Genomic DNA, 26,847 nt, shown 5'->3' with positions numbered 1-26,847 from the left:
CCCTTATCAGAGATATGATTTGCAAGTATTTTCTCTCATTCTGTGCATCGCCTTTTCACTTTCTTGATAATGCCCTTTGATGCACAAAAGTTTTTAATTTTGATGAAGTCTGGTTTATCTGTATTTTGTTTTGTTAACTCACGCTTTCGGTGTCAGACCTGACTACTGTAATTTTTTGGGGGGGTGTATTTATTTATTTTGAGAGAGAGAGACAATGCAAGCAGGGGAGGTGGCAGAGAGGGAGGGAGAGAGAAAACCCCAAGCAGGCTCCGTGCTGTCAGCACAGAGCCCGACACAGGGCTCGATCCCATGAACCATGAGATCAAGACCTGAGCCAAGGTCAAGAATCCGATGCTTAACTGACTGAGCCACTCAGGTGCCCCAAGGGCAGAGATTTTTGTCTGTTTGGCTGTAAGGTGTGCCCCCACTGCCCAGAACAGGGCTTGGCACCCAGTGGGTGCTGAATTAATATTTGTTCGTTGGATGTTGGAGGTGCGGTAGAGGAATCACGTCTGCGTTTTTCTCACAAACTTACCTGCTGGGTTTTTAGAGCAGTGAAACTACTCCGTAGGACATCTCACGGTGGATACGTCTCATTGTATACTTGTCCAGACCTCCTGAATGCTGGGCGCCGAGAGTGAACCGTGACGTAAGCTCTGGACTTGGGGTGATAATGATGCGTCGGCGTGAGTGTATTGCGTGTAACAGATGCTCTGTGCTGGTGTGTGTGTGTGGGGGGGGTGTTGAGAATGGGGGAGGGGGCAGGGGGTGTATGGGGACCCCCCTGACCCTCTGCCGAGTTTTGCTGTGCACCTCAACAAGTTGGAAGGATTTTCCTTAATTCCTCCGTACTCCCTTTGAATATATGATTTTAGCCACCATCATAGCAAACTGCATTGTCCTTGCCCTGGAGCAGCACCTGCCTGACGATGACAAGACCCCCATGTCTGAACGACTGGTGAGTGATGTCTCCCTGTCTTGAGGGGGTCTCTCTTTCGCTTGAGAGGCAAGTTGCGGTGGCCGTGGGAGCAGAGGGCAGAGCGGGCTCTCGGACTTGGAGTCAGGAGCTGGATCGTGAGCCTCCCACCTGGGACCCCTAAATTCGTGAACACCGACAATCTGGGGAGCAAGATGCCTTCACTCCTCACCCCCCCAGACCTGAAAAACCTGGTGCCAGCCAGGAGGGCAGCGGGTGACGGATGTCCACGCTGGCCACAGGAACATCGGATGAGAAACAAAATTCTTGTGAAAAAGATCGACTGTATGTGGAAATGGAGAGAACGGTGCAGTGAACCCCTCCATGAACCCATCACCCAGATCCACAGTTGTCAAGATTTTGCCTTATTCGTGTCCTCTGTCCCCTTTTATTTCATCGGTTTTGTCTTTTCTGGCCAATATATATATATATATATACGCACACCTACACACCTACGTATATATATATACACACGCACACCTACGTATATATATACACGTGTGTGTGTGTATATATGTGTATATACATATATATATATTTTATTTTTTTAACGTTTATTTAGTTTTGAGAGACAGAGAGAGACAGAGCACAAGTGGGGGAGGGGCAGAGAGAGGGAGACACAGAATCCGAAGCAGGCTCCAGGCTCCGAGCCGTCAGCACAGAGCCTCATGTGGGGCTCAAACTCAAAAGCCACGAGATCATGACCTGAGCTGAAGTTGCACGCTTAATCGACTGAGCCACCCAGGCACCTCTCCTGGCCAAAATATTTTAAGGCAAATCCCAGACAACTTGTCAATTCATTGAAGTCTTGCATTGCTAAAAATATGGGCATTTTCTTACATTACCACAGTGACATTTTTACACCCAACGTGATTTACAGTGGTTCCTTGGAATCATCTAAGACCAGTCAGGAATCGAATTTTCGTGATCGTCTCAGAAATAGCATTTTGCAGTTGGTTTGTTCAAACCAGGATCCAAGCGGGGACTCGATTTTGTAACATCGCTTAAGCCTTTTAATCCAAAGCCATTATTTTTTTCCCTCCTACCCTTGACTTATTGCAGAAGCTAGTCTGGTTGCCCTAAGGAACGTCCCACATTCTGATGTTAGCCTGGTTGTTTGTATATGATGTCATTTGGCTTTGTTCTTCTGTCCTCTGTGTTTCCTATCATGGATGCTAGCTCTGGGGGTTAAAAAAAAAAAAGTTACACATTTGGTAACTCTGCGGAGCTGGAAACTAGCACCAAGATCCTTCTCGATCCCCTTACCCATCCCCAAGCCCGCTGGCTGGTTCCTCCTCTCCTGGCATTCTCACAGTGCAGTGAAAGAGACTTCATTCCTTTCTGTCACCTTTTCAGAACCACCGTAATGACTCAAGGGTAGGTAGGGGGATGTAAGAATCCACTCATTCCTAATCCACAAAGTATGGATGGGTCTCAAGACATCTGAATTTTAATAGTTGTGAATTATCATGTGTATTCTAAAAAATATCACTAACCCGGCAAACCTATGAGTTCAGGACTTTTTTTTTTTTTTTTTTTTTTTTGGTTTTGCTTAAGATGAAGCTAAGTAAACAGAGTCAATTGGAAAAATAGGAAGCAAATAGTAGCCTGGCAGGGAGATATGGAAAGAATCGTGAAGGCAAAATTCAAGTGATTGAAGCTTGAGAAACTTTGTAACAAATTGGAAAACATCCGTGTAGGGGCTCTGATGGAGCCGAGATTATAGCTTAATTTCAAAGGTTATAGACTGTCAGCTGGAAGCCAGAACTGGCAGGAGGTTTAGTGAGGGGCTGGTGGCCAGGGCACTGGCCATTTGTCAGCAAATGGCAGAAGTATTATTCCAATATTTTCACAACCTGAACAGCTGTGCTGGTGCATACCAGCTGAGAACCATCACGAATGTCAGATTTGGGGGTGAGGTTGGAGTACAGGGTCCAACCTTAAAGGTGTTGAGTGATGCGTGTGACAAACATTCCAAACCAGTCCTTTCCTGTAGAATTTTCTGCACTGATGGACATGCTCTGGGTCTGCACTGTCCAGTGTAGCAGTCACCGGAACGTGGCTAGTGTGGCTGAGACGCTGAATGTCTTGTGATTTCATTTAAATTAATTAAAAGTCAGGGAGGCCTGGGCGGTTGAGTCGGTTAAGCGTCCGACTTCGGCTCAGGCCATGATCTCGTGGTTCGTGAGTTCGAGCCCCGTGTCGGGCTCTGTACTGACAGCTCAGAGCCTGGAGCCTGTTTCAGATTCTGTGTCTCCCTCTCTCTCTGTTCCTCCTCCCCACACCCCCCCCCCCAACCTCGCACTCTGTCCCTGTCTTTCTCTCTCAAAAATAAATAAACATTAAAAAAAAGAATACAAAAAAAATAAACACATGTGACCAGTGGCCGTCAACACAGGTCCAAGCAAGCAATTCTGTTTGGCCAAGTGATAGGTGAGGCTGGCCGAAGGGATAGAAGGAGGGTGCTTCCCTTGCAAGAGCCTTCAGGCAAGACGACTCCAAGCAGGATGCATTGGGGGACAGTGAGTGCAGGGGTGGGATAGGAGAGGTGAGGGAAAACGGGTAGAGGTCTCCAGGTGGGCGGGGTCCCTGATCAGCCTACCCTCTGCCCAGCCAAAGACCTTGACCTTGACCTTCTCTCCCTTCCAGGATGACACAGAACCATACTTCATTGGAATTTTTTGTTTCGAGGCCGGCATTAAAATCATCGCCCTCGGGTTTGCCTTCCATAAAGGCTCTTACTTAAGGAATGGTTGGAATGTCATGGACTTCGTGGTGGTGCTAACAGGGTAAGTGTCGGATGCTGTGCCTCTTAGAATTATCTCGAACTAAGAAGACTTGGGACCCATAACGGTTGGCGTGTCAGGCTGGGCTCAGGAAGGGCTGAGTCCCCGTGTTCTTCTTCGATATGCGTCTAGAGCCTTCTCGCACCCACCTCTGGAGCCTGGCTGCCTGTGACAGCAGATGCTTTCGGCCACGGTTAGAATTAGGGCTTAGGGGGAGCTGACAGCTTCCAAAGAGCTTTACGTGCGTTCTCATTCAATCTTCTCGACGACCCAATGAATCAGGAAATCTTAATACTCCCCTGTGACCACAGGGAGAGCCGAAGCGCAGATATGAACTGGCCAAAGATCACCTAGCTAGCGGAGCTGGAATTTGAACCAGAACTCGAGTTTTTAACAATTGCGCGCACGTGGTCCTTCTGCCTCACTTAGCGACGCCTTTCTTCCGAGGCGGTCTTTATTTCCAGCCGGTAAATGCCTGTGGAGGACTTCTGGGGGCAACGGTTTGTGGTAGAACTGTGGAGAAAACCAGTCTAGGTAAGGTACAGTGACTGCCTCCGAAGGGTTTCAGACCTGCGTATAGCGCACCGTGGTTGAAAGGCGACTGCATACGCTTTCCTCCAAGGACCGTCTGTGAGGCGACACGACCTGTTACGACAGCAACAGAAAAAAAACAAAACAAAACTGGGTAATGTCTTACACACCGCGGACGTTTATTTCTCACTGAAGGTCCCAAGTGGTTGGTCCCTGTCGGCAGGGCTCTGTCCTCCAAGCAGGGATTGAGGCTCCTCATTGTTGGCCCGCGTCTTCCAAGGACTCTGTGCTCGTCTGCGTCACGGCACAGACGAGAAACAAGCAGGGACAGGGGTACTCGGGAGGTTTTACGGGCCCGGCACCTGCCTCTTCCTTTCGTATTCTTTCGGCTAGAATTTATTCGCGGGACACACATGACTGCAGGGGAAGCTGGGAAACGTCAGACTGCGCTTAGGAGGAAAGGGAGACTGGTTTGGTGGGGAGCCAGTCAGTCTCTGTCGTGGACCCGAGAGCCCTGTATTAGATGCCAGCGTAGGCAATGCTGTTTCATGCGAATTTCTGGCCCGTCGGCCCACCCGGTCCTCTCCTCCAAGCTGAGACTGGCTCTTGTCCTCCAAGACCCCTATTCACCGCTGTCCTCTGTGGGGTCACCGCTGTCCTCTGTGGGGTCACCCCTCTTCTCTGTGGGGTCACCGCTGTCCTCTGTGGGGTCACCCTTCTCCTCTGTGGGGTCACCCTTCTCCTCTGTGGGGTCACCCTTCTCCTCTGTGGGGTCATCATTCTCCTCTGTGGGGCCACCCCCCTTCTCTGTGGGGTCACCCCTCTCCTCTGTGGGGTCACCCCTCTTCTCTGTGGGGTCATCCCTCTCCTCTGTGGGGTCACCCCTCTCCTCTGTGGGGTCACCCCTCTTCTCTGTGGGGGTCACCACTGTCCTCTGTGGGGTCACCCTTCTCCTCTGTGGGGTCACCCTTCTCCTCTGTGGGGTCACCCTTCTCCTCTGTGGGGTCATCATTCTCCTCTGTGGGGCCACCCCTCTCCTCTGTGGGGTCACCCCTCTTCTCTGTGGGGTCACCCCTCTCCTCTATGGAGTCACCCCTCTCCTCTGTGGGGTCACCCCTCTTCTCTGTGGGGTCACCCCTCTCCTCTATGGAGTCACCCCTCTCCTCTGTGGGGTTACCCCTCTCCTCTGTGGGTCACCCCTCTCCTCTGTGGGGTCACCCCCTTCTCGGTGGGGTCACCCCTCCTCTGTGGGGTCACCCTTCTCCTCTGTGGGGTCACCCCTCTCCTCTGTGGAGTCACCCCTCTCCTCTGTGGGGTCACCCCTCTCCTCTGTGGAGTCACCCCTCTTCTCTGTGGGGTCACCCCTCTCCTCTGTGGGGTCACCCCTCTCCTCTATGGGGTCACCCCCTCCTCTGTGGGGTCACCCTTCTTCTCTGTGGGGTCATCACTCTCCTCTGTGGGGTCACCCCTCTCCTCTGTGGGGTCACCCCTCTCCTCTGTGGGGTCACCCCCCTTCTCGGTGGGGTCACCCCTCTCCTCTGTGGGGTCATCGCTCTCATCTGTGGGGTCATGGTTCTCTTCTAAGATAATATTCCTCCTCTGGGCTCTGCTGCTGTTCCAGATCCCGTCTCTCCTGGCAGATGTCACGGGTCTCAGCTCCCATGCTGCGGTGGCTGGGCTCCTGCAATTCAGGTTTTGAGCACATTTGTTGTTTCCAAGCAATGTTGCTTTTCCCAAAAGGAGCCTTGTAACATTGGGCTGTTTCAGTAGAGGCGTTCGGATGTGAGTGGTCTGTCAGGAGGACCTGGGCTAGCCCTGGTGGGCCTGAGTGCTCACTGAGGGGCCTCTGTTGGCCGTGCCCACGGTCCCGTGGCTTGGGACTTTGACAGGGTCCAGGGAGATGTTATGGCATGGGGCACCTTTTTCATAGCTTACTAGGAAATCCGTCTGTGGACCATCCTAATAGCTGACTTTGTTGTTGTTGTTGTTGAATATTCAGATATTCAAAAGGTAGAGAATAACACCACAGATACTCACGTACGCAAATAATCATTCGATGAGTATGTTTTGTGCACCTGTTACACGCCAGGCTCTGGGACACAGCAGTGAACAAACAGATAAAAGTCCCTCCTTGTGTGCAACAGATGGCCAATGGTGAAGGAAGACTAAGTGAATGAACGAGTGAATGAATGAAATATCTAGCGTGTTAGATGGCAGGGAGGGCTACAGAGAGAAAATAAATCAGAGAAAGGATAGGATGTGTTATGGGCAGGAGGGCCGGAAACTGGGGAAGGCTTCACGGGGAGGGCAGTATTTGAATGAACAGCTGAAGCTGGTAAGTGAATGAGCCTTGAGGATGGCTGAAGGAGGAAAGTGCCGGACAGAGGGAATAGCACGTGCAAAGGCCCTGGGGCTGGGCTGGATAAGTACCCTGCATTCTCTTCCCTGGCCTCGTGACTTTATCTTCCCCATCCAGAAGCACTTTCTGAGTTTTGCGTCTATATGTATTTGCCCTTTTATGCACGTATAAATAAGAACGTAAAAAATAGGGGCGCCTGGGTGGCTCAGTTGGTTGAGCGTCCAACTCTCGATCTCAGCTCAGGTCTTGATCTCAGGGTTGTGAGTCCGAGCCCCACGTTGGGCTCTGTGCTGGGCATAAAGCCTGCTTTAAAAAAAAAAAAAAAAAGAATATGAGACATAGGTAGCACCTGTTCTACGTTGTGACCACATAAGAAAATATATATAGCGCTGTTTTTGCGCTGTTTTAAATTTCTCCGTAAATGTGTCCTTCTCCAGCCTTCCCTCTGCACTCCACATGAGATTAATCTGATTGACAAGGCTGGGTCTCATTCGTCTCTTTTCACTGCTGCATAGTATTCTCCAGTATGAATATCCTACCATGTATTTATCTATTTGGGTTGCTTCCAGCTTTGGGCTATTTTGAACCAAGCTGTCCCTTCATTCTCGCCAGTGGATTTCTCTAGGGTGTATACCTGGGAGTGGAATTGCTGAGTCGTGGACTCTGTGTATCCTCAGCCTCACGAGGCATTGGCAAATGGCTCTGCAAAGTGGTTGTGCCAATTTATGCTTCCCTGGGGGCTGACTTTGGCTGGCAGGGGCTGGCTCGACCTTGCTGGCAGGGAAAAAGCCTTAAAAATCCCTGGTGTTTCATAACATGGTTCTTGGAACATCTAAAGAAGCTCACATACCATTGAGCGCCTAGTACGTCTCAGTAAGTGGTCATTAAGTTGAGAGGCGGCTGTTTGATAAGGTAGTTAGCCACTTGGGTGTGGGTCTTTGTGACAACAAGGTGACCTTTTTCCCCCCTAGTTTTTGCCATCTGCTAAGACTCTAGAGGAGAAATTCTTCATCCGGACCGTCTTCGGACGGATAGGCCCTAAGGATGGAAGTCTGTAGTTGGAACTAATGGGATCGACGAGCCCTCTGAAATCGCACGCAAGAATTATGTGTACGTGTATAGTTTTCTGGCCTGTGGTTTTCATTAGATTCCCAGGGGGTCCTGCTCCTAACACCACCAGGAGCCACTATTCTGTTCCTTTCTCACACCTTTCCTTTCCCTCTCTAGTTCCCCTGCCTTCCTCTCTCTTGCTCGTCTCTCTGTTGCTTCTCCAGCAGTCAGCCATCCTTTCTTACTGTCTAGTGGTTCTGTCTCTCGCAAATCAAGCACGCAGCTCAAATTTCATGACTTCAAATTCCAAGGGGCTGTTTAGTCTCCTGTTGGGCTGTAAACATGGAACAGAGAGTGGGGACTAAACACCCCGCAGACCCAGCTTTCTCTGCAATGCCACGCCAGGCAAATGCGGTACCCTCTTAGTTCCCCGTTCCAGGGGGGAGGGGACCCGAGTGCATTAATCTGACGCTGGGACAACAGTGGCTTTAATGAGCACTTTCTGATTAACTCATTGTCTTCTCACATTTCTAAGTAGACTGCAGCATTAAAACACCATTCATTTTTCACGGATTAAGAAGGTTTTTGCCTTCTTCTTGTGTAGTTTGGCAGAAAGTATCTTCCCCGTGGAGTTTGGTCTGTTCTGTGGAGTTCAAGGCCCCAGAGACATTCTAACTTTGTAATTTTGTCAACCCCCATTTGAAGTGTGCTTCTATTGTATTTGAAGGTCCAATCATTAAATTGAAACTGTGCAAGAGGAAAATTTCAGAAGCTTGGCTAGATTTCTGAGATGACAGAGCTTTTACTGTAACGCTCAAATATATATAGACATCTAGGAGGTCAAGTGATACAAGGGTGTGTGTTAACAAAAGAGACTTACCAGGGTAGGGATGAAGACAATTGTTTTTACGTTCACAGGCTTAGCACTGTACCTGGCATAGATGTTTAGCAAAATAAATGGCTGGCAAGTGGGAACACTTCTGAGAATCAGAGGGTTCTGGGAAATGCACTAAGCTGTTTATGAAGCTGGGGGCCGTGGCATTGATAGTCAAACAGTCCAGGAATCTATGACAGATACTCTGACATCAGATAAGGCATGGGACAGATGAGCTCTGGGTCCTTGCCAACCCTGACATTTTTGACTCTGTAAAGATGGGGGTTCTTTTCTGGAAGGTCCTATGAACTGCCCCAGGCTTTGGGCAGTTTCACTGGGGATCAAAATTGAGAAAAATACCCAAGTGCTCAGGGACCATCAGGAAAGGACATTGGCTTTGGTTTCATAGCATCACTGAATTTGGGGACTCCATGAACTCTGGCGGGTCCAAACCCTTTACTTCACTCATAAGGGAGTTAAGACACCAAGAGGCTAAGTAATTTGCCCAAAGTCACACTGAGATGGTGGCAAATCAGGAAACTTCCAGAAGCAGAAGGTATGTTCAGGTCAAGGAGCCTAGAACCCCAGTTTGGGGGCAGTGGGAGTGGTGTAGATGATTAATGTCACTCCTGAGGTTCTGCCATCAGAGCTCTGCCTTTTTCCTCCTTCTGCCCCCGAGAGCCCAGCCTGTGGCCCTTTTCCAGAGAGACAGAAAGCGAGCCTCCAAAAAGTAATCCTAGCTTCTCCTTATACAGCTGAAGAAACTAGGGCCCAGAGGGGTCAAAATGACTTGACCCAGACTCACACACCGCACACTGTCTTTCCTTTTTGATTAATGTAGCAAATGCACGTTACCACTCTTTACTTTCTCCTCCTTCTCCCACCTCCTATGTTGCTGTTCTGAGTTGCCTGAAAATAAAAGCAGCATTCTAAACACAACAACAGTAAGACACAATCAGCACTCCCGAGACCAGCTAACCAACAGCTCCCATAAATACCAGCTGCGTTTTGTTTTAATGTCCCCCTGCATTAATTTCTCCCCCAGTGGGTCAGTCACCCTTGGTATCTGAAGGAGTCCCTCCTGTGGCACAAGTGCTTTTTATCACTCGGAGTTTTAGCAACGAGAGAGCGTTGATCTTTTTTATTGTTCAAAGCATTTGGTCGTCGTGGTATTTGCTGAACCAGTGTTCCCCCGGGAACAGCCTCACGTCCTAGCGGTGGGAGCTAGTTTCTCCGTCTTATAATAATAGTGACAGAGATAGTAACGACGCGGGCTGCCATGATTAAGCACTTACTATGTGCTCTCACTGTAGTAACAATTTTATGTGCGTTACCACATTTCAGTTCCACGAGCCTTTTTTTAGAGATGAACCTGAGGCTCAGAGAGGTTCAGCTGTTTGCAAGGGGTCCCACAGCTAGTAGAGGGTAGGTGGGATCTCAACCACTCTGCTGAGACAGTGCCCTAAGACTAGGATGACCCTCGCCCAAGTTAAGTTCAAAGAGCTATATACAGCCCAGTATCCTTATGAACATAATACCTGTTGTTAATAGCAACGGCAACATTGACAAATTAGAACTTAGAAGGCACTTACAACATGATACACTGTACTTACATATATGCTCCGTTAATCCTTACAACCCTCTGAATGAAGTATCATTATTACCCCCAACTTTGCAGATGAAGAAACTAAGGCTCCAAGAGATTAAACACCTCGCCCAGTTCACCCACCTCGAAAGTGGTAGATCCGAGATTTGAACTCAGGTGGGTCTGGAACCAGGATTCATCTTCTCGAGTCCTACATTGTTTCTTTAAAGTCAGGTTTTCCAGGGAAGTCAGGAACATCTTTGCTTTTCTTCCCCATCTTGGACTCCACTGTAGCAAGGGAAAAAAAAATGGGCAAAAGAGGTTTCCGGAAATGGGAGACTGGCATAGGCTAATGGTTAAGCCCTGGGCTTCAGAGTCGGAGGGATCTCTGTGATGAGATGATGAACTCGAGGATGTGCGTGGATCTCTCTAAACCTCAGTTTTCTCACCTGGAAAGAGGGGGAGTAGTGATAGGGTCTGCCTTCTTGGGCTGTGGTAGGGCTTGGAGAAGGCAACATTGTGACAGATACCGTGAACTGAGCCCCTGGACCGTTCCATGGTCTCCATAAATGGGAGTTGATTAACTGAAGGGAGAAAATTAAAACCAATTCCTCTGGAGGTGTGTGGTAAATACTGGAAACGCCCCACTCCTTATTCGTCCCACTCACCTCCAAGTGTACCCGTGGTGGTCGGGTCCTGGGCAAGCTCACTTCTTTGTACCTCCAAGGGCAAGCTCACCTCCAACACGTGTTGTACCTCCAACACGCCCATCTTTCTACGTCTCTGTTGGAGGGTCCCCTCCAGCACCACAGGAGTTTGTTGGGTCCACGTGACAGACGTCTAACACCCCCCCAGGAGCAGTCCGTAACCAGCGAGAGAGGGAGTCAGCGTATAAATATCCTGGCTTCTCCATTGCTCAGTGAGAAGACTCGGAGGTGTTCTACAACCTCTCAAACGGCCCTCCACAGGATTGAATCGTAGTGGCTCACAGTGACAGCCATTCATCAGTGCCCCCTTTGCTGACTTCTTGCTTTCTAGTTCATCCCTTGTAATTCCGTGGATCATCTGCCCAAAGTCCTTGTCTTGAAGCAGTAGTTTGAAGCCTTAGCGAGTAAGAGATTTCAGCACCCTGGACAGCGCACCGACCTGCTAAAGGAGGTAAAGTCCTCCTTTCTCCCTCTGTCCCTGACTGGAGTGGGGAGGGACTGAGCCAGGACCAGCTGGCTAGGTGACATTGCTCCGTACTGAGCTTCTTGGCCACTTTCCCTGTGTGGCTGGAGAAGACCTGGCCATCCATCTCTAAGCAGGTTTCGGGGCTGATCGAGGTCTTGTCTTCTTGAATTGCTATAACGAACACCAGCTTGCCTCCACAGAGGCCTCTGGCCACTGCCTCTACAGTTTGCAGGGTTAAATGACTCCTATTTTGTCACCAGGGCACGGAGGTGGCTGCCTGGAGGGCAGAGGAAATCTCGGCCGAACGGGAAGCAAGTGGGTGCCTGGGGCTCAGGCAGAGGCTGGCCAAGTGAGAGACGCTGTGTTTTGCTTTATGCAGGGAGGAGGTACAGACACTGAAGGTGCTATGTTGTGACAGAGGTTGTAGAGACTGGAAAATCTCTTTTTCTCGCTGGGGAGGACCTGGGCTTGACCCGGAGATGACAGGTCCTCCCCGCTTCAGTGAGGTTGTGTAGTGGAATGGCTGAGGTGTGGGAGGACGGGGTCTAGGAAAATGAATGCCCCGTTTGTCTTGACTTCTCTGGCTATAATAAGCCCCTTGATGATGTCAGCCAGTCTCAAAGGCGTAAATACCTTCTGTACTGATGTTCCCCAGACTTCAGGCTTCTGCCCGGAGCTCTCTCGCAGTCCCCACGTGGGGAGGGGTCCACAGGCACCTCACACTCAGGATGTCCAAAACTGAATTCCTGTGCCTCCTTCTCATACCTCCCTTCCTATCTTTTCATATCATTGGATGGCAGCTCCATCCTTCCAGAAGCTCTGGCTAAAACTCTCGACACCTCCGCCCTCATGGTCAATCCTGCTGCAAAATTCAGGAGGTTCTGTCTTCTTCCACCCCCGCTGCCCCCACCTGGGCTAAGCCTTCATCATCTCTCAGCAGGCTGGTGGTAGCAGCCTCCGCCCGGGTCTCTCTGCTTCTGCCCTCCTCCCCCCGCAGCCCGTCATCAACACAAGCAGCCAGAAGGATCCTTTTAACACATAACTTAGATCCAATCACTCTTCTGCTCACGTTTTTCTCTTGGTTCCTGTCTCATTCAGTGTAAAAGCCAAAGTCCTCACCACGGCCCACAAGGATCTGCGTGATCTGCCCCCATCACCTCCCACCCTCATCGGCTCCCACCCTTTGCACACCTGACACCAGCTGCCCCGAGCTCCTCACTGCTCCTTGAACACTTCAGGCCAGTCTCGCCACCTCAGGGCCTTTGCACTTGCTGTTCTTATGCCTGGCATGCTCTTCCCAATCCATTTCCTCATCTTTAAGACTTTACACCAATATCCCCTGGCCCCTTATCTACAATTCCAACACTTCAAACACTCCCCGTCCTCTTTCTTCTCTTCAGTTGTTTTTCTATGCCCTTGTCACTTGCCGGCAAACTCGAGATTCTACTTCCTTATTTTCTGCCTGTCTCCTCCACTAGGTAGGCTCCCCGAGGACAGAGATTTGGTTTCTTCTGCTCATGGCTCTCGTCCCCTGTGCCTAGCATAGTGCCCGGCACACAGTAGGCGCTCACTGTTTTTGACAGAATGACTGAATCAGTGGTACCGGTAACCTGCCAATGTTGAGGGAACTTTCGGTGTGCAATAAGTTGAGGCACAGAAGCCCCTTCCCAGATGCCCTTGCGTCTCGGCTGGTCTAGATCAGACGGTGCCGTTTTGGAGGGCAGTTGGAATGTCAACGTAACTATTCCATGTGCTGTGGCTAGAATGAGTCTGCCTATTTACTGTCTGTGGTCCTGCCCCGGGAGTTACAGTGTGTCGTACGTGTTGAGTTCTCAATGGACTCAAACTCCTTTGGAATCAGCTTTGATAGCTACTGCGCGCTAATAAAATGGCACAAGTATGAACAGGTTCGTACGGACGAGCTGGGGTCTGAGCAGGGCTGTGTTCTCAGGCCTACCGTGTATGGTTGTGCAGGTTGCACACTGAACCAGACGGCTGGAGTATATTTCCCAAGTGTGTAGCTCCTCTGTGGGTAAACTTCTTTCGGAGACATCCCAGACTAAAAAGGATCAGAGACTTCATGCCCAGGAGTCCCCTCCACCCTAAGAAGCTTTGGTTTGGGGAGTCAAGGTGGTGCTGAAGAGACATGGTCGGTGCTTACGGTCATGGGTTGTTTTGTTATTGCTGTTCACAGGCATCTTTGGAGGCCGCCCAGAGAATTTCAGGACAGAAACTCTGGCATCAGGAACAGAGGCAGGGAGGAAGCCTAAGACTCTCAAAGTCCAGCACTGGCCGGTGCTGAATCCCAAGGATGTTAAGTAGAACCATTATAAGATTGGGTGGACAGGAGGGATCAGCCTGAGAGGTCTTTGTCGACTGGACTGATGGGTTTTGATCCACAGGAAATAGCCCTGGATGTTTCCAAAGCGGAAACCGGAAACCACAAAGTGTGTAGCAGAATTGCATCTTATGCGAATCTGACTTTACACAAAATCATTGTTATGTAATTGGCACACATCTAAAAAGAAACCGGGTGAATACAATAACGAAAGAGTGAGGTCATTTCTTTTTTTTTCTTTTACCACTAAAATTCTTTTGTTATAAAATAAAATCAGCAAACCGCCGTAACGCAAGTTAATTGTAAAACACTCTCGTAACCACCGTTCGCCTCAAGAAATAGACCTTCGGCCACCCGGAAGTTTCCATGTGTCCCGTCCCCGTGACGGCCAAGAGTGAGGTCATTTCTACCTGCTTGCATGTAGCGAGTTTTTCCCAAGGAATGAGCATGATACGTGTTCTTCCTAGAACCCAGTATATCAGTTAGGATTGCTTTTCTCTTCAAATAACAGAAGAGACATCTAGAAGGGGCTTTAATATTAAGTAGACGTTTTTGTTACCTGACAGAAATATCCACAAACCTGTGGACCGGGATTCGTTGAGTGGCTCAGGGATGTCCTTCCACCTTCCTGGGTGAGTCGAATTTTGACCTCATGATTTCTTGCCCCAGGGTGGCAAAGTGGCTGCCACATCGCCTCCTCTCAAAGCTTCATTCAAAGGCAGGAAAGTAATGACTGGGAGAGAAAACTCTCACTGGAGGGTTCTTCTTCATCTAGGAGAAACAAGTCTTGGCCAGAAGTTCCCAGCAGACCTCCCTCTGCGTCCGATTGGCTATTCTTGGGTCGCGTGACCACTTCCGGCTTCCTGGCAGGCCCGAAACATGAGCGTCCGGCATTTTTGCCACTTTATAGGAGGCTAGTTCTGCTTGTAGCAAAGATGAGAGAGGGAAGTGGCTGTTGGGACAGTTAGCAGTATCTGTCACATGTAACATACCCTTCACATTCTTTTATGTCACATATTACCGTACACATCATAACATGCTTATTACCGTCCAGACTTAAATATACAAAGCTACGTATGTTGTACTTTATGGATGATTTGAAGGTTTGTCAAGGGTATTTTTGGTATATGCAGTTTTTCCTCTGTGCACTGACTTCGGAACCAGAACTTAACTGTCCCAGGTAAGATAGGACATCCCTTTGAGGATGTGGGTTCAAATCCTGGCTCTCCCTCTCAGAGAATGGGTGACTTTGGGCAAATGGTTTACTCATCTGTTACATAAGGCTCAGATTAGGACTTCCCTCATCGGGTTGAGGTAAAGATTAGATGGATAATTCTTTGCACATAGTAGGGGCTCAATAAAATATAGTCAAGAGGGGGGAGAGGGGGAGGCGGCTTCCTGTGATGGAGTAGGGCCTACAGTGGAGATGATTCCATGTCTGGGATGATTTGGGATGTCAAGGGAAATAGGAAGGAAAGGATGGACTTAAGGGCTCCTTCTCAGAAAAAAAGAACATTCCAGAACAAAATAACCAACTGATTATTGATGAGCATAGTGGTAGTGCCATTGCAGGGGCACAGGGCGCTTCTAGTGAGAACTTATTTCAGACACGCGGAGGTCGCTGCAAGACATCGAAGTGGAAATGTCACTTAGATAGATGTAGATATGGTTAGAGCTTGACGGGCCTGTCGGAGAAGGCTGGAAAGTGCCTGAGCTCTGTAGGTGTGGTGGTGTAATGGACAGGGACACAGGGTCAGGGAAGCACCCACACTTTGGGGCCAGAGGGAGGAAGAAGATCAGGGAAGGAAACGATGCAGTGGGCAGGTGGTTAGGAAGAGAGACGAGCCACCGTCAGCCACGTGAGTTGCAGCTCAAGAGTGGAGAACGCCTTCGGGGCTTTGTAATTCAGAGGAAAAGAGGGACTTTTTTTTTAATTATTTTTTTTAACGTTTATTTAGAGACTGAGAGAGACAGAGCATGAACGGGGGGAGGGCCAGAGAGAGAGGGAGACACAGAATCAGAAGCAGGCTCCAGGCTCTGAGCCGCCAGCCCAGAGCCCGACGCGGGGCTCGAACTCACGGACCGCGAGATCGTGACCTGAGCTGAAGTCGGACGCTCAACCGACCGAGCCACCCAGGCGCCCCGAAAAGAGGGACTTTAAAAGGGTTGTCCACAGGGGCGCCTGGGTGACTTAGTCAGTGAAGCATCCGACCCTTGATTTCGGCTCAGGTCATGATCTTGAGGTTCGCGAGTTCGAGCCCCGCATCGGGGTCCGTGCTGAGCCTGCTTGGGATTCTTTCTGTTTCCCTTTCTCTCTCCCCGTCTCTCTCTCTGCCCCTCCCCTGCTCATGCGCTGTCTCTGTCTCTCTCAAAACAAATAATAAATAAACTGAAAAAAAAAATTTTTAAAGCGTTGTCCATAGAGGGGAGGCAGATGTATGAAACCTTCGTGGCCAAGTTCTAATTGAAAAGAAAAGGAAGGAGGAAAAAAACCTTGGGTAGTTCCTACCATACTGTGCCAGGGGCTGACGGGTTGGGTGATCTCATCTGGGGACGAGCTTGATTTCCTGGGTCTTTTTCCCCTCCTTTACAATTTTTTTTTTTTTTTAATCAGAAGAGCGAAATGGTGGGGCATGTTTAGAAAGATGAAGAAAATGGGCATTGCACAGTATTATGTATCTCTTCCTAAATAAAAGTCTAGTTACGTCATACCAAAACATCTGGACAGATCTTGACGAAACGTGGAGGGTACATCTGGGGTGGCTTTACTTGGTGATACGCAGGAAATTCACGCAAGAGGCTGTGTCTCGTCGCCCTAGGATGTGATCCACCCGAGCAGCAGAAATTGTGGCTCAACCCTGCGTGACTTCTCGGGAGTGATACGTCTGATGTATTTTGGTTTCAGATGTCAGTCCTACGTGGAGAGATACTCGGGTAGCAGAGCCTTCGGGCTGCAACCCGGCTTTGCAGCCCAGCTCCTCCTCGCGTGGTGGTGGTTAGGACCACGGGCTTTGGAGTCCGAACAGATTCAGGACGCAGCTCCGTTTCCCAGGTGCTGTGACCTTGGGGCCGGTGACTGTGCCTCCCTGAATCTTAGCCTCCTCAGCTGAAAAGCAGCAACGCTCACACTCCCCAGCTTGCAGACTTGTTTCTGAGGTTGAATGAGCTGATGTCTGACACGTGGTGGGGTGAGTGGATGGATGGCATTTCCCGAGGGATGGTTTGGAGGAGAAAGGTGCTTTGGCGCTTCCTTGGGGCCTCAACTTCCTCATCTGTGAAATGGGGATCATAGTTGGACCTACCTCCAGAGGTCAGATTCCATGAGATCCTGCATGTAGAGTAGTCAGAACCTGGCACAGAGTAAGTGCTCAGTGCTGTTGGCTATTGTAACGCTAATAACTATAATTATAATGATGATAATAATTACGGCTGCTTCTCCAGGCCTGGTTCCACAGACCCGTTAGTTCGCCGCTAGAACATTTGCTCCTGCTAGTTTGGCACACAACAGCCAACCTCCCCTTCCAGTCTGGGGAGAGCCCCCCTTTGTGCGTGGTGCTCCTGGATCACAGCACTCCGGACTCACAAACTGAAGGTGGCAGGAAGGGGGAGTCGTCCACCCCCCGACCCCTGGGTAAATCAGGGCGTGTGATTCAAACTGCACCAGCCACACGCTCCCCGACCCAGGACGTTTCAGACACGAAGGGATGGTTCCGGAGTCCTTCATGGCAGCCTGCTGCAGGGGGAGTCGTTGGTCTGGCTGCGCTGTCCCTGCCCGCCGTCCAAGTCCCCTCCCCTGGACGCTGGCTGGTTATCTGCGCTTCCTCAGAATAATCCCTTTTACGCCTAAGACAGACGGCCGGTTTCTGGTGTTTGCAATCCAGAACTCAAAACTGACGCTGGGACCAAGATTTGAGGGCCAGGACCTTGTTTGCAGATCCCAGGAAACACAGATGGAGAGGAGAGGGGGAAGACCGCGAAGAGAAGGCAGCCAGTAAAGGTCGCGTCGGTGCACAGCTCAGTGCCGTTGGCGGCTTATGCTTGCTTTTTCTCTCTGGGCAACTTTGGGAGGCAAGTAGCAGACGCCGCCTCGGAGTTAGCTCACCTCAGGGGCGAGGGGGCTGGGCTGGGAGATCCTTCTGGGGCACGAGCTCCCTGGCCGTCCTGGCTTGCTCTGCGCTCAGGCTAGGCACGGTTCTGCGGCCGGAACATCACCGACGTTCGTAGCGAGCAGCGTGGGACACGGCGTCTGCCTTGACGGCTATACTTACGTGGTTCTGCCGTGAGCTGCCGCTCAGCGCCTCAGCTTTCTTCCGAAGCATCGCGAGGGTCAGTCCCTCTCCAGACCTCAGCAAGAGGAAACCAAAGCTCGCCCCTGGCGGCCCCAAGTGGGAAGCGAGAACAGCCACTCTGTAGGGAAAGGAAAAAGGAGGGGCAGCTGAAAGCCAGATCCTCGCCCTTTGGGGGAGTTTGGGCGCCATTGGTATGCTGGAGACAAAGGATCCCCTCCTTCCTGGCCCGATGGGCACGGGACTTGCGTGCAGAGAAGAACAGGGGTCAGTCAGAGCGAATAAAAGGCATCGGAAGTCGAAGCAGATGAGCCAAACAGGATCCAGGTGGGATCCACGGTCCGGGATGGGGGGATGAGCCAACGACATTTTGCATTGTCTTTGGCTGGCGACGATGCGTGGAATGCACTAGAACAAAGGGAAAGATGAGCAAACCGGCCTGCTCTCCCTGTGAAGTGAAATTGGGTTAGTAGGGGCAGCCCCTCCACGGGGGACGGCACAGCATCCCATGTTCACCCCTGGAAAAGGAAGATGTGTGCTTCTTCTGCTCCTGCTGTGGAGTCCTGCGTGGCTCAGAACCGGGAGACTTGGAGGGATGTACCAGGAATGCATTCCATGGCAAGTGACAGAAGAGCCAGCCTGTGGTGGCTTAAACAAAGTGGGGGCTCCCTTTCTGTCACTGTACAAGAAGCCTGTGGTGGGTGTTGGCTGGCACTGGCCGGAATCTCTGTGATTCTCTCGGCCTTTACCTCATGGTTGCAAAACGGCTGCCAGAGCTTTTAGCATCGTGTCCACTTTCAAGGCAGGAAGCAGAAGGGACAAGCTGATCCATCCAGCTTTGCCAACTTTCGTATCCAGCAGAGCGAAATCTTTCCCAGAAACCATCCATTGAGCTTCTCTGTATACCTCGTGGCCAGAAATACGTCGCATGGCCACATCTAGCTCCAGGAGAGCCTGGGAGAGTATTTCATTTTTCCAGCCATTCTGGAGACCGTTCTGACTCTTGATTTTGTATATGCTTAAAGGGTACGCTTAAAGTCAGAGCATTTTCTTTTGAAACCACCTGAATTCACCTCAGCCGCGTCCCTTCTGTGTGTTCCTTCGTGTCAGCTATAGATTTTGCCATAATAATGCTGCATGACAAACAGTGCCAAACCCCAGTGGCTTCAAGTGACAGCATTTATTTAAAAAAAAATTTTTTTTAATGCTTATTGATTTTTGAGACAGAGAGAGAGACCGCACAAGCGGGGAAGGGGCAGAGAGAAAGGGAGACACAGAATCCGAGGTGGGCTCCAGGCTCCGAGCCGTCAGCACAGAGCCCGACGCGGGGCTCAAACTCACGGACCGTGAGAGCATGACCTGAGCCACAGCTGGACGCTTCCCCGACTGAGCCTCCCAGGCGCCCCCGCGACAGCATTTATTCAGCTTATGATCCTGAGGGTTGCCGGTTCATCTGGGCGCTTTATCTGAGCTCGGGCCAGCTCGTCCGCGCATCTGTGCTCAGCTGTGGGGCAGCCGGGTGGCTCTCCTGGTTGGGTGTTGGCGGGCCCGGGATGGCCTTGGCTGGGACCCCACTGTGCTCTCCTCCAAGTGGTCTCACCCTTCAGCTAGTGCGGGCTCGTTCCTGTGGCAACAGTAGAAGAAAGTGGAGCACACAAGCCTCCGGAGGGCTAGTCCCCGGAATGTGATGCCTTCACTTCGGCAACTGATGGCCAAAGCAAGCGGTGAGGCCGGCCGGATTCAAGGGGTAAGGCGATGGATCGCGTCTCTTGACGGGAGAAGCAGTACTTCATACTGCAAAGGCTGTGTGTATCCAAGAACGTATTCCCTGGGGCCGCTGAGACCTGGGCTTCTGTCCCCTGAGACCTTCTGCCCTGACTTCCGGTTAGTCACTGGTGCCACACCCTCCCCTTCCTTTTTCTTCCTCTTAGCAAGAAACAGGGACGATGTGTGATTATTACCATGTCAGTCGCACAGTGGAAAAGAGAGGAAATGTCAGCCAGGGTTCTGCTGAGAGCCCAAGGGCCAGTCTTGCAGCCACCTGGGAAGTAAGGGGGATGGAAGATGACGCGGCTTTTATCAGATCTCGGGTTGATATCTGAGTTCTGAGCCTTCACGGGCATCGAAGCTAGGGAACAGGTTTCTTGCCCGCCGTGTTAGCCCAGCATAGTTCACGGCCATGCAGCCTGGCTCCTTATGTGAACGGGGGCTTGTGATTTCCCTTCTCGTCTCTTCTCCTCTCCTCTCCTCTCCTCTCCTCTCCTCTCCTCTCCTCTCCTCTCCTCTCCTCTCCTCTTTTCTCTTTTCTCTTTTCTCTTTTCTCTTTTCTCTTTTCTTTTGTTTGTTTGTTTTGACATGTCACCTGCTCCTGATCAGAGCCAGATGGAAGCCTCTTGCCTTTCCATCAGCTCAGGGGAACAGAGGCCAGGCTGGCGGGCATCCGTGCGGAGACCTTTCCTCCATCCCTCCTTCACGCCCTGATTCTATCTTGTTTCAGCCTTCCTTGTGTACCCCTCCCACCCCACCCCCCCACCCGCCCGCCGCCTCTCTTCCCTTCCGCGTCTCCAGCGTTATGAGACCCGGGCCAACGGGGGAGGTCGACCTCAGAGAAAGGAAATTGGCATTAGTTGAGCACCGGCTATGCGCCGCGCCCCTTACCTACCTTGTTGCCTTCAAACCTCCCCGCCCTGCTGCAGAGCAGGCTTCCTTCTGGTCACAGCTGCATTTTAAGAGGGAGAAAAATAGGGAGAGGGATGCCAGCCTCCTCCAGCAGCAGCACCTGCTCACTCACCCCAGGACCTTTGCAAATGCTATTGTTTGTGTCTGGGATATGCTCTCTCCTCTGTGTCTAGCTAATTCTGACTCCGACATGATATTGAAAGTATTTAACAACTGGAGCGACATGGGCCCTGACCACTTAGAAAGGAGGCTCCCGCTTTGTGTGCAGCGTAGACCTTTTGTTTGCTGCCTCATGGGAGGGTCCAGGGGACTTGGAGGGGGACCGGGGTGCCAGAGGAGCACTCCCATGACTCGAGGAAGTACCTCCTTACTGATAGTAACGGTCTTTTCCTCCGGAAAGCCTTCCTGACCACCCCACGTCATGCTCAGCATCAGGCCAGCTTAGGTCCCTTTATGGGATCTGGTGGCATCTGTGTGAACCCTCTCACCATGGCGTACTGGGTTAATCGCCTGTCTTCTTTGCTGGAGGGCAAAGACTAAACTCAGAGCCCGGTGTAGAGCCTGAGAATGGTGCTCAGTAAACATCTGTTGAATGAACGAATCAGTGAATGAATGAATGAATGAATGAATGAATGAATGAATAGAAGCCCGACTGGAGGAGCAGAGAATGCCCGGACACAGGAGCAGCCGAGGTTCCTCTCTCTGTCTGGCCTCATGCTGGGGGCTGTGCCAGCCGAGGGGCATCCTGGGAAGCTAAGAGCAGTGGGGGATTTGAGAATGCAGGGGGTTGGGAGGACAGCCCCTAAGTTTTCATTTTCTAGTCCTTTCTAAAGGAACGGGCAAGGCGTGCATGTTTCTAAACTGTAGGTTCAACAGCAGAGCCCCGGGATCAAGAGCTGAGCCCTGGGGTCATACCAACATAGGCTTCCTCGGTGTCCAGCTAGGGGACCTGTGGCCATTACAGATCGCCGCTGACATTTACCGAGAGCTTCCCATGCGCCCGGTGCTGTCCTCAGCATCGAGTTGACTATCTCATTTAATCCTCCAAGTATACCCTCTCGGTGTAGGCACTGCCATTGTCCCCATTATACAACTGGGAAAACAAGGACCAGATGAGGGGGGCATGGCCGGGCAGGAAGCGGGGCGAACCTGGGGCAGCTGCGTCCTTCCCACTCACCGCCACTCCTCTGGCGAGCCTTCTTGTCTCTCCGAGCCTCAGTTTCCTCATCTGTAAAATGGGGCTTATGGTACCTAATTTGCAGGGCAGTGAAAATGCCAGGAAAATGGTGCCCACCGGTGACACGCTTGCCGTGGCCACACCCTCTGCTGTAAGGACTTTGCCCTTCGGTCCCCGCCTCCCGTGAGGTGCGAGCTGTCACCCCCACTTTACAGGTGAGAAAACGGAGGCTTGGAAAAGCTCGAGGATTTGCCCCAGGCCACATGGCCGGGGAGTGGAGGAAGCGGGATTTCAGTGACAAGGCCTGACTCTTAAGCAGTCGATAAACGGAGCGTGGGTATCGGATGCAGGAATCGGAGAGGCGAAGCACCTGCTTCCAGGCTGCTTGACTCCAAGAGGCGGCGGCTGGTGGACACAGGTCCCCTGCCCCGGAGAGCTTAGCCGGATACACGGCAACGTTTTTCTCGCTAAGTGATAATAACTGCCCTTGTTTACTGCACACGTGCCCTGGGCCAGGGGCTGCCTGAGCCATTTGCATCAGGGCTGTTGGCACCCCCGTGCGAGGATGAGACAGCAAGGCCCGGGTTGTCGATCTGACCTGCACCCCCAGCCAGAACAAGGCCAGCCTTAGCCCAACCCGGGCCCTGTCCCCCTGACAGCAGTCAGAGGGCTCCGGTGAACACCCGAGGCGGGCTGGGTCCCTCCTCTGCTCGTGACCCTCCATGGCTCCCACCTCACTTGGAGAAAAAAAACCTAAGTCCTCCTTGCAGCCCACAGGGCCCCCCAAGCTCTGCCCCATCCCCTGCCTGCCTTCATCTCCACCCCCCCCCCCCCCACGCTCCTCCTCACTCACTGAACTCCAGCCACACAGGCCTCCTTATTGTCCCTTAAACACACCAGGCAGGGTCCCGCCTCAGGGCCTTTGCACTGGCTGTTCCTTCTGCCTGGAACGCTCTTCCCCCGGGTCTTTGCCTGACTGCGCCCTCATGTCCTTTGCTCAGATGTTCTTGTCTCCAGAACTGTAACTCGCTCTCCCCTCTCCTGACACGTCCCCTCCTGCTTCTCTGCTCCGTTTCCCTCCACCCTCCTGAGGAGCAGCCACCGGACGCATTCATTTTGTGCTGGTGGGTTGCGCTCTGTGTCCCCCGCCAGAATCCCGGCCCCGTGAGGGCAGGGGCTTCGGTCTGTTGTCCTCGCTGCTGTGTCCCAGCGCTACGGCTGGACCTCGTAATAGCAGGTGCTCAAGAAATAACTCGCCGCATGAATTTCCCCAGTAAAACGCCCTGGGAGCTTTAAGCCCCTCTGTGGTGCTTAGCGCCTCCAAGGCCCTGCTCTGCCCACGTACTCTGTTATCTCCTCCCGGCTGGCTTGTCTCGCTTGTTTCTTTCTTTTTAAGAAAACAAGTTTAATTGTGGTGAAATATGTATATAACACAGGATGTACCCTTTGAGCCATATTTTAAATTATTTTTTAATGATTTCATGTTTGTTTATTTTTGAGAGAGAGAGAGTCAGAGCGTGGGGGGGGGGTGGGGAGCGGGGCAGAGAGAGAGAGACACAGAATCCGAAGCAGGCTCCAGGCTCCGAGAGGTCAGCACGGAGCCCGACGCGGGGCTCGAACCCACGAGCTGGGAGATGGCGACCTGAGCCGAAGTCGGACGCCCCACCGACTGAGCCACCCAGGCGCCCCAGTTTATTGATTTATTTTCAGAGAGTGTGAGTGGGGGAGGGGCAGAGAGCGAGGGAGAGAGAGAACCCCAAGTAGGCTCACGCTGTCAGAGCTCCATCCCATGACCCTGAGATCATGACCTAAGATGAAATCAAGAGTTGGGTGCTTGACTCACCGAGCCACCCAGTCGCCCCTAGAACTTCCCTCCTTTTTAAGGCTGAACAGTATCCTGTCGTGTGGGCAGACCACATTTTGTTTATCCGTTCATTCGTCGGTGAGTATGTAGGTTGCTTGTATCTTTTGGTTACTTTGGAATTACGCTGCTGTGATACTCGCGTGGATGTGCAAGGATCCATTTGGGTCTTCGGTTTCGATTCTTTGGGGGTGTAGACCAGAAGTAGAATGACCGAATTACCGTTCTTCCGCTGTTTACAAATCACGGTTTAACTCCCTGGGGCCCCGGAGGTTTTACCGGCTAAAGCGTTTTGCCGACATTTCAATACTAGATAAGTAGGGATACCGGGTACCGTGCGGGGGACAGACGGCTCTTGCGTCAGGAGGGTAGGTGAAATCCTTTGTTCCCGACACCACCTGTTCTGGTATCTCAGGAGCCCCCTTGTTTAAAGAGGCGGCCGTGGCCTCGGAAAGGTAGTACTGTCGTCAGAGAGGCAGCACCCACAAGCACTGTGGCGTCTGGGACGCAGTATCGCAAGTGGCCGGGAGCCCAGAGAAACCAGGACAGGTGCCCTAGGGACGTGGACTGGGGATGGGGCTAATTTCAGTGGCTGACGAGGCTGAGAGAAGGCCATTCCAGGGGAAAGGTACTGTGACTCTCTCCCTTTGATGAGCGGGGAAACCAAGGCACTGAACTAAATACCTTCCCCATTAGAAGCAGCGAACGAGCCAGGCAGAAGGGCGAAAATGCGGGGTCCGGGGAAAAACAAAGACGTACAAGCAAGAAGGGTCTCAGGGCATAGGAGTTGACTCTGAAATCCTCGAGCACGGTCACGTTGAAGGGAAGAATGCAGGTGGCAGAAAGGGGCGGGGCATGTGGATTGGGGAATCGGGTAGACGTGGTGAAAATTCTGCCTCTTTCGCTCCCTGGCTGTGGGGCCGCTCTGACCCTCGGTTTCCTTATCTGTGAAATATGGTGATGCCGCCTGTCTTTTAGCATTGCTGTGAGGATGTCATGTGTCCAGCAGGGGGCCTGCTCCAGGGTAGATTCTCAGTATGTGGTAGTCATAGCTGTATGTTTGGGGACAGTATTGGCAGGTAAAGAGGAAACTTCTTATTCACTCACAAATTGCGTACGGAGCTCCTACTGTGTGCCAGGCCCTTCAGATACAGTGGTCAACGGGACAGGCCTGGTTCCTGCCTTTCTAGAACCTCGGTATAGCCACGCTGCGCTCGTCGGCGTAATCATTCCCTGAAAGGGTGATGAGAATACCATAGCAATTAGCAACTTATTATGAGCCAGGCACTATTCTGAGCCTTTTGAAAATAACTAGCTCATTTAGTCTTCACAGAGGGCCTGTAAGGTAAGAGCTGTTATTCTGTCGGAGGGAACTGAGGCACAGAGGGGTCAAGTAACTTGCCCGAGGCCACACAGCTGAGCGAGTGGTGGAGCTGGGATTCAAACCCAGGAGTCCAGTCCCAGAGTCCACGTTCTTTACCCCTGTGCGTTCTTGCTCGTCTGATAGAAACAGTCATCGATCACATCAAGCCGTGGCTATGTGCCGTATTCTCCACACACGTCTCTTTGGACCTCTGCAACAATCCTTGGCTGGGTCTTAATGATCCCATTAAAAAATAAATATTTATTTATTTTGAGAGAGAGAGAGAGAGAGAGAGAGGGTGAGAGAATCCCAAGCAGGCTCTGAGCTGTCAGCACAGATCCCAACGTGGGACCCGATCTCAAGAATCCCGAGATCATGACTTGAACCGAAATGACGAGTTGGACACTTAACGGACGGAGCCACTCGGGTGCCCCTTAAGGATCCCCATTTTGCGGAGAGAGAAAACGGAAGCACACAGGGGTTGAGTGCCTTGTTCAAGATCCTGCAGCAGGGACTCTTGGGGTTGCAAACTGGGGGTGGCCTTGGACCCCACATCCCAGCCTGCAGTGGCTCATAGAGGGAAGGCTCTCACTGGGGCATTGATTCCGTTTTCTCCACTTCTGCAGACAGATAAGCACCCTGAACCCCCTCGCTGTAAACTGTGGGCTCTAATTGGTTCATGGAAGGTAAATGCTTTCGAGATGGAAACCTCTGTGCTTTTTTCCCTGGGCATTGTTGCCCGCGTGCTAATGCAACACGGTGTGTGTTCCGTCAGACCTTGTCGACGAATTCTATTTTCCTCAAAATATCTTGCCGAAGCGAAGAGCACGTGGGGAAGACATTCGGAGACACGGGCCCAGAGAAGAAGCCGTTCTCCTGGGTTTAATTTTTTTTTTTCAACGTTTATTTATTTTTGGGACAGAGAGAGACAGAGCATGAACGGAGGAGGGGCAGAGAGAGAGGGAGACACAGAATCGGAAACAGGCTCCAGGCTCCGAGCCATCAGCCCAGAGCCCGACGCGGGGCCGAACTCACGGACCGCGAGATCGTGACCTGAGCTGAAGTCGGACGCTTAACCGACTGCGCCACCCAGGCGCCCCCGTTCTCCTGGGTTTAAATGGAACAGCAGAGCGGCTCAGAGCACGGATCTCACGTCCGGCAGATGCCAGTTTTGGCACTGACTTCTCAGCACACCGCGTGCCTCAGTTTACCCATTTGCCGAACGGGGAGGAGAACGGGACCTGCCTCTCACGAGCTTCCCGGTTCTCTTGCTAGCTGTCTCTAATCTGCCACTCGCCACGCCATGAAGTGTTTTGTTTCAAGCATGAGACTTTTCATCCCCACAAGTGCTACCTGATCCTTGCACACCGGCTTCTTTTTTCTGTCGTAGTTTGTTTTTCTACGGCAGGATTTCTCAAAAGTCAGCGCCGATGATGTTTTGGGCGTGATAACTTTGCTGTAAGGGACCGTCCCGTGCACTGTAGGACGTTGGGCAGCATCCCTGGTCTCAACCAAGTAGATTCCAGGAGCACACCTCCCCCACCCCCAGTTGTGACACCCCAAAATGGCTCCAGATGCTGCCAGATGTCCCGCGGGAGTCAGAATCACCACCGGTTGAGAATTGCTTTATAGATAATTTCAGGCTAGGGGCGCTTGGGTGGCTCAGTCGGTTGGGCATCCGACTCTTGGTTTCAGCTCAGGTCACGATGTCACGGTTTGTGGGTTCGAGCCCCACGTTGGGTTCTGCACTGCCAGTGCGGAGCCTACTTGGGATTCTCTCTCTCCCTCCTTCTCCGCCCCCCCCCTCTC

At 51.7% G+C, this 26,847-nt stretch overlaps 2 protein-coding genes across 16 annotated transcripts in view; both read left to right on the top strand.

Annotated features, from left to right (window-relative positions):
- Positions 1 to 26,847, top strand: part of CACNA1A (calcium voltage-gated channel subunit alpha1 A) — a 282,973-nt gene that overhangs the window by 109,821 nt on the left and 146,305 nt on the right. For 13 of the 14 annotated variants that reach the window (XM_045046613.1, XM_045046579.1, XM_045046590.1 and 10 more), the window contains exons 4-5: positions 853 to 958; positions 3,626 to 3,765. In XM_045046613.1, coding sequence (XP_044902548.1) covers positions 853 to 958; positions 3,626 to 3,765 — 246 coding nt within the window. Of the gene's footprint in view, positions 1 to 512; positions 650 to 852; positions 959 to 3,625; positions 3,766 to 26,847 lie in introns of those variants that run through there. The other variant, XM_045046617.1, reaches the window with a different exon arrangement.
- LOC123382350 lies at positions 3,778 to 15,671 on the top strand. 2 transcript variants are annotated; one of them, XM_045046638.1, is made up of 4 exons: positions 3,778 to 7,762; positions 10,255 to 10,338; positions 11,200 to 11,319; positions 13,529 to 15,671. In XM_045046638.1, exon 1 carries the CDS (start codon positions 4,707 to 4,709, stop codon positions 5,880 to 5,882), a length of 1,176 nt encoding a protein of 391 aa, XP_044902573.1. In that variant the 5' UTR covers positions 3,778 to 4,706; the 3' UTR covers positions 5,883 to 7,762; positions 10,255 to 10,338; positions 11,200 to 11,319; positions 13,529 to 15,671. The 2 variants fall into 2 exon arrangements, with proteins under 2 accessions (XP_044902573.1, XP_044902577.1); XM_045046642.1 differs by having other exon boundaries at positions 3,778 to 11,319.

The sequence above is a fragment of the Felis catus genome, chromosome A2 (genome assembly GCF_018350175.1).
Source record: "Felis catus isolate Fca126 chromosome A2, F.catus_Fca126_mat1.0, whole genome shotgun sequence".
Classification (NCBI taxonomy): domain Eukaryota; kingdom Metazoa; phylum Chordata; class Mammalia; order Carnivora; family Felidae; genus Felis; species Felis catus.
This window is presented reverse-complemented; position numbering and strand designations above follow the sequence as displayed.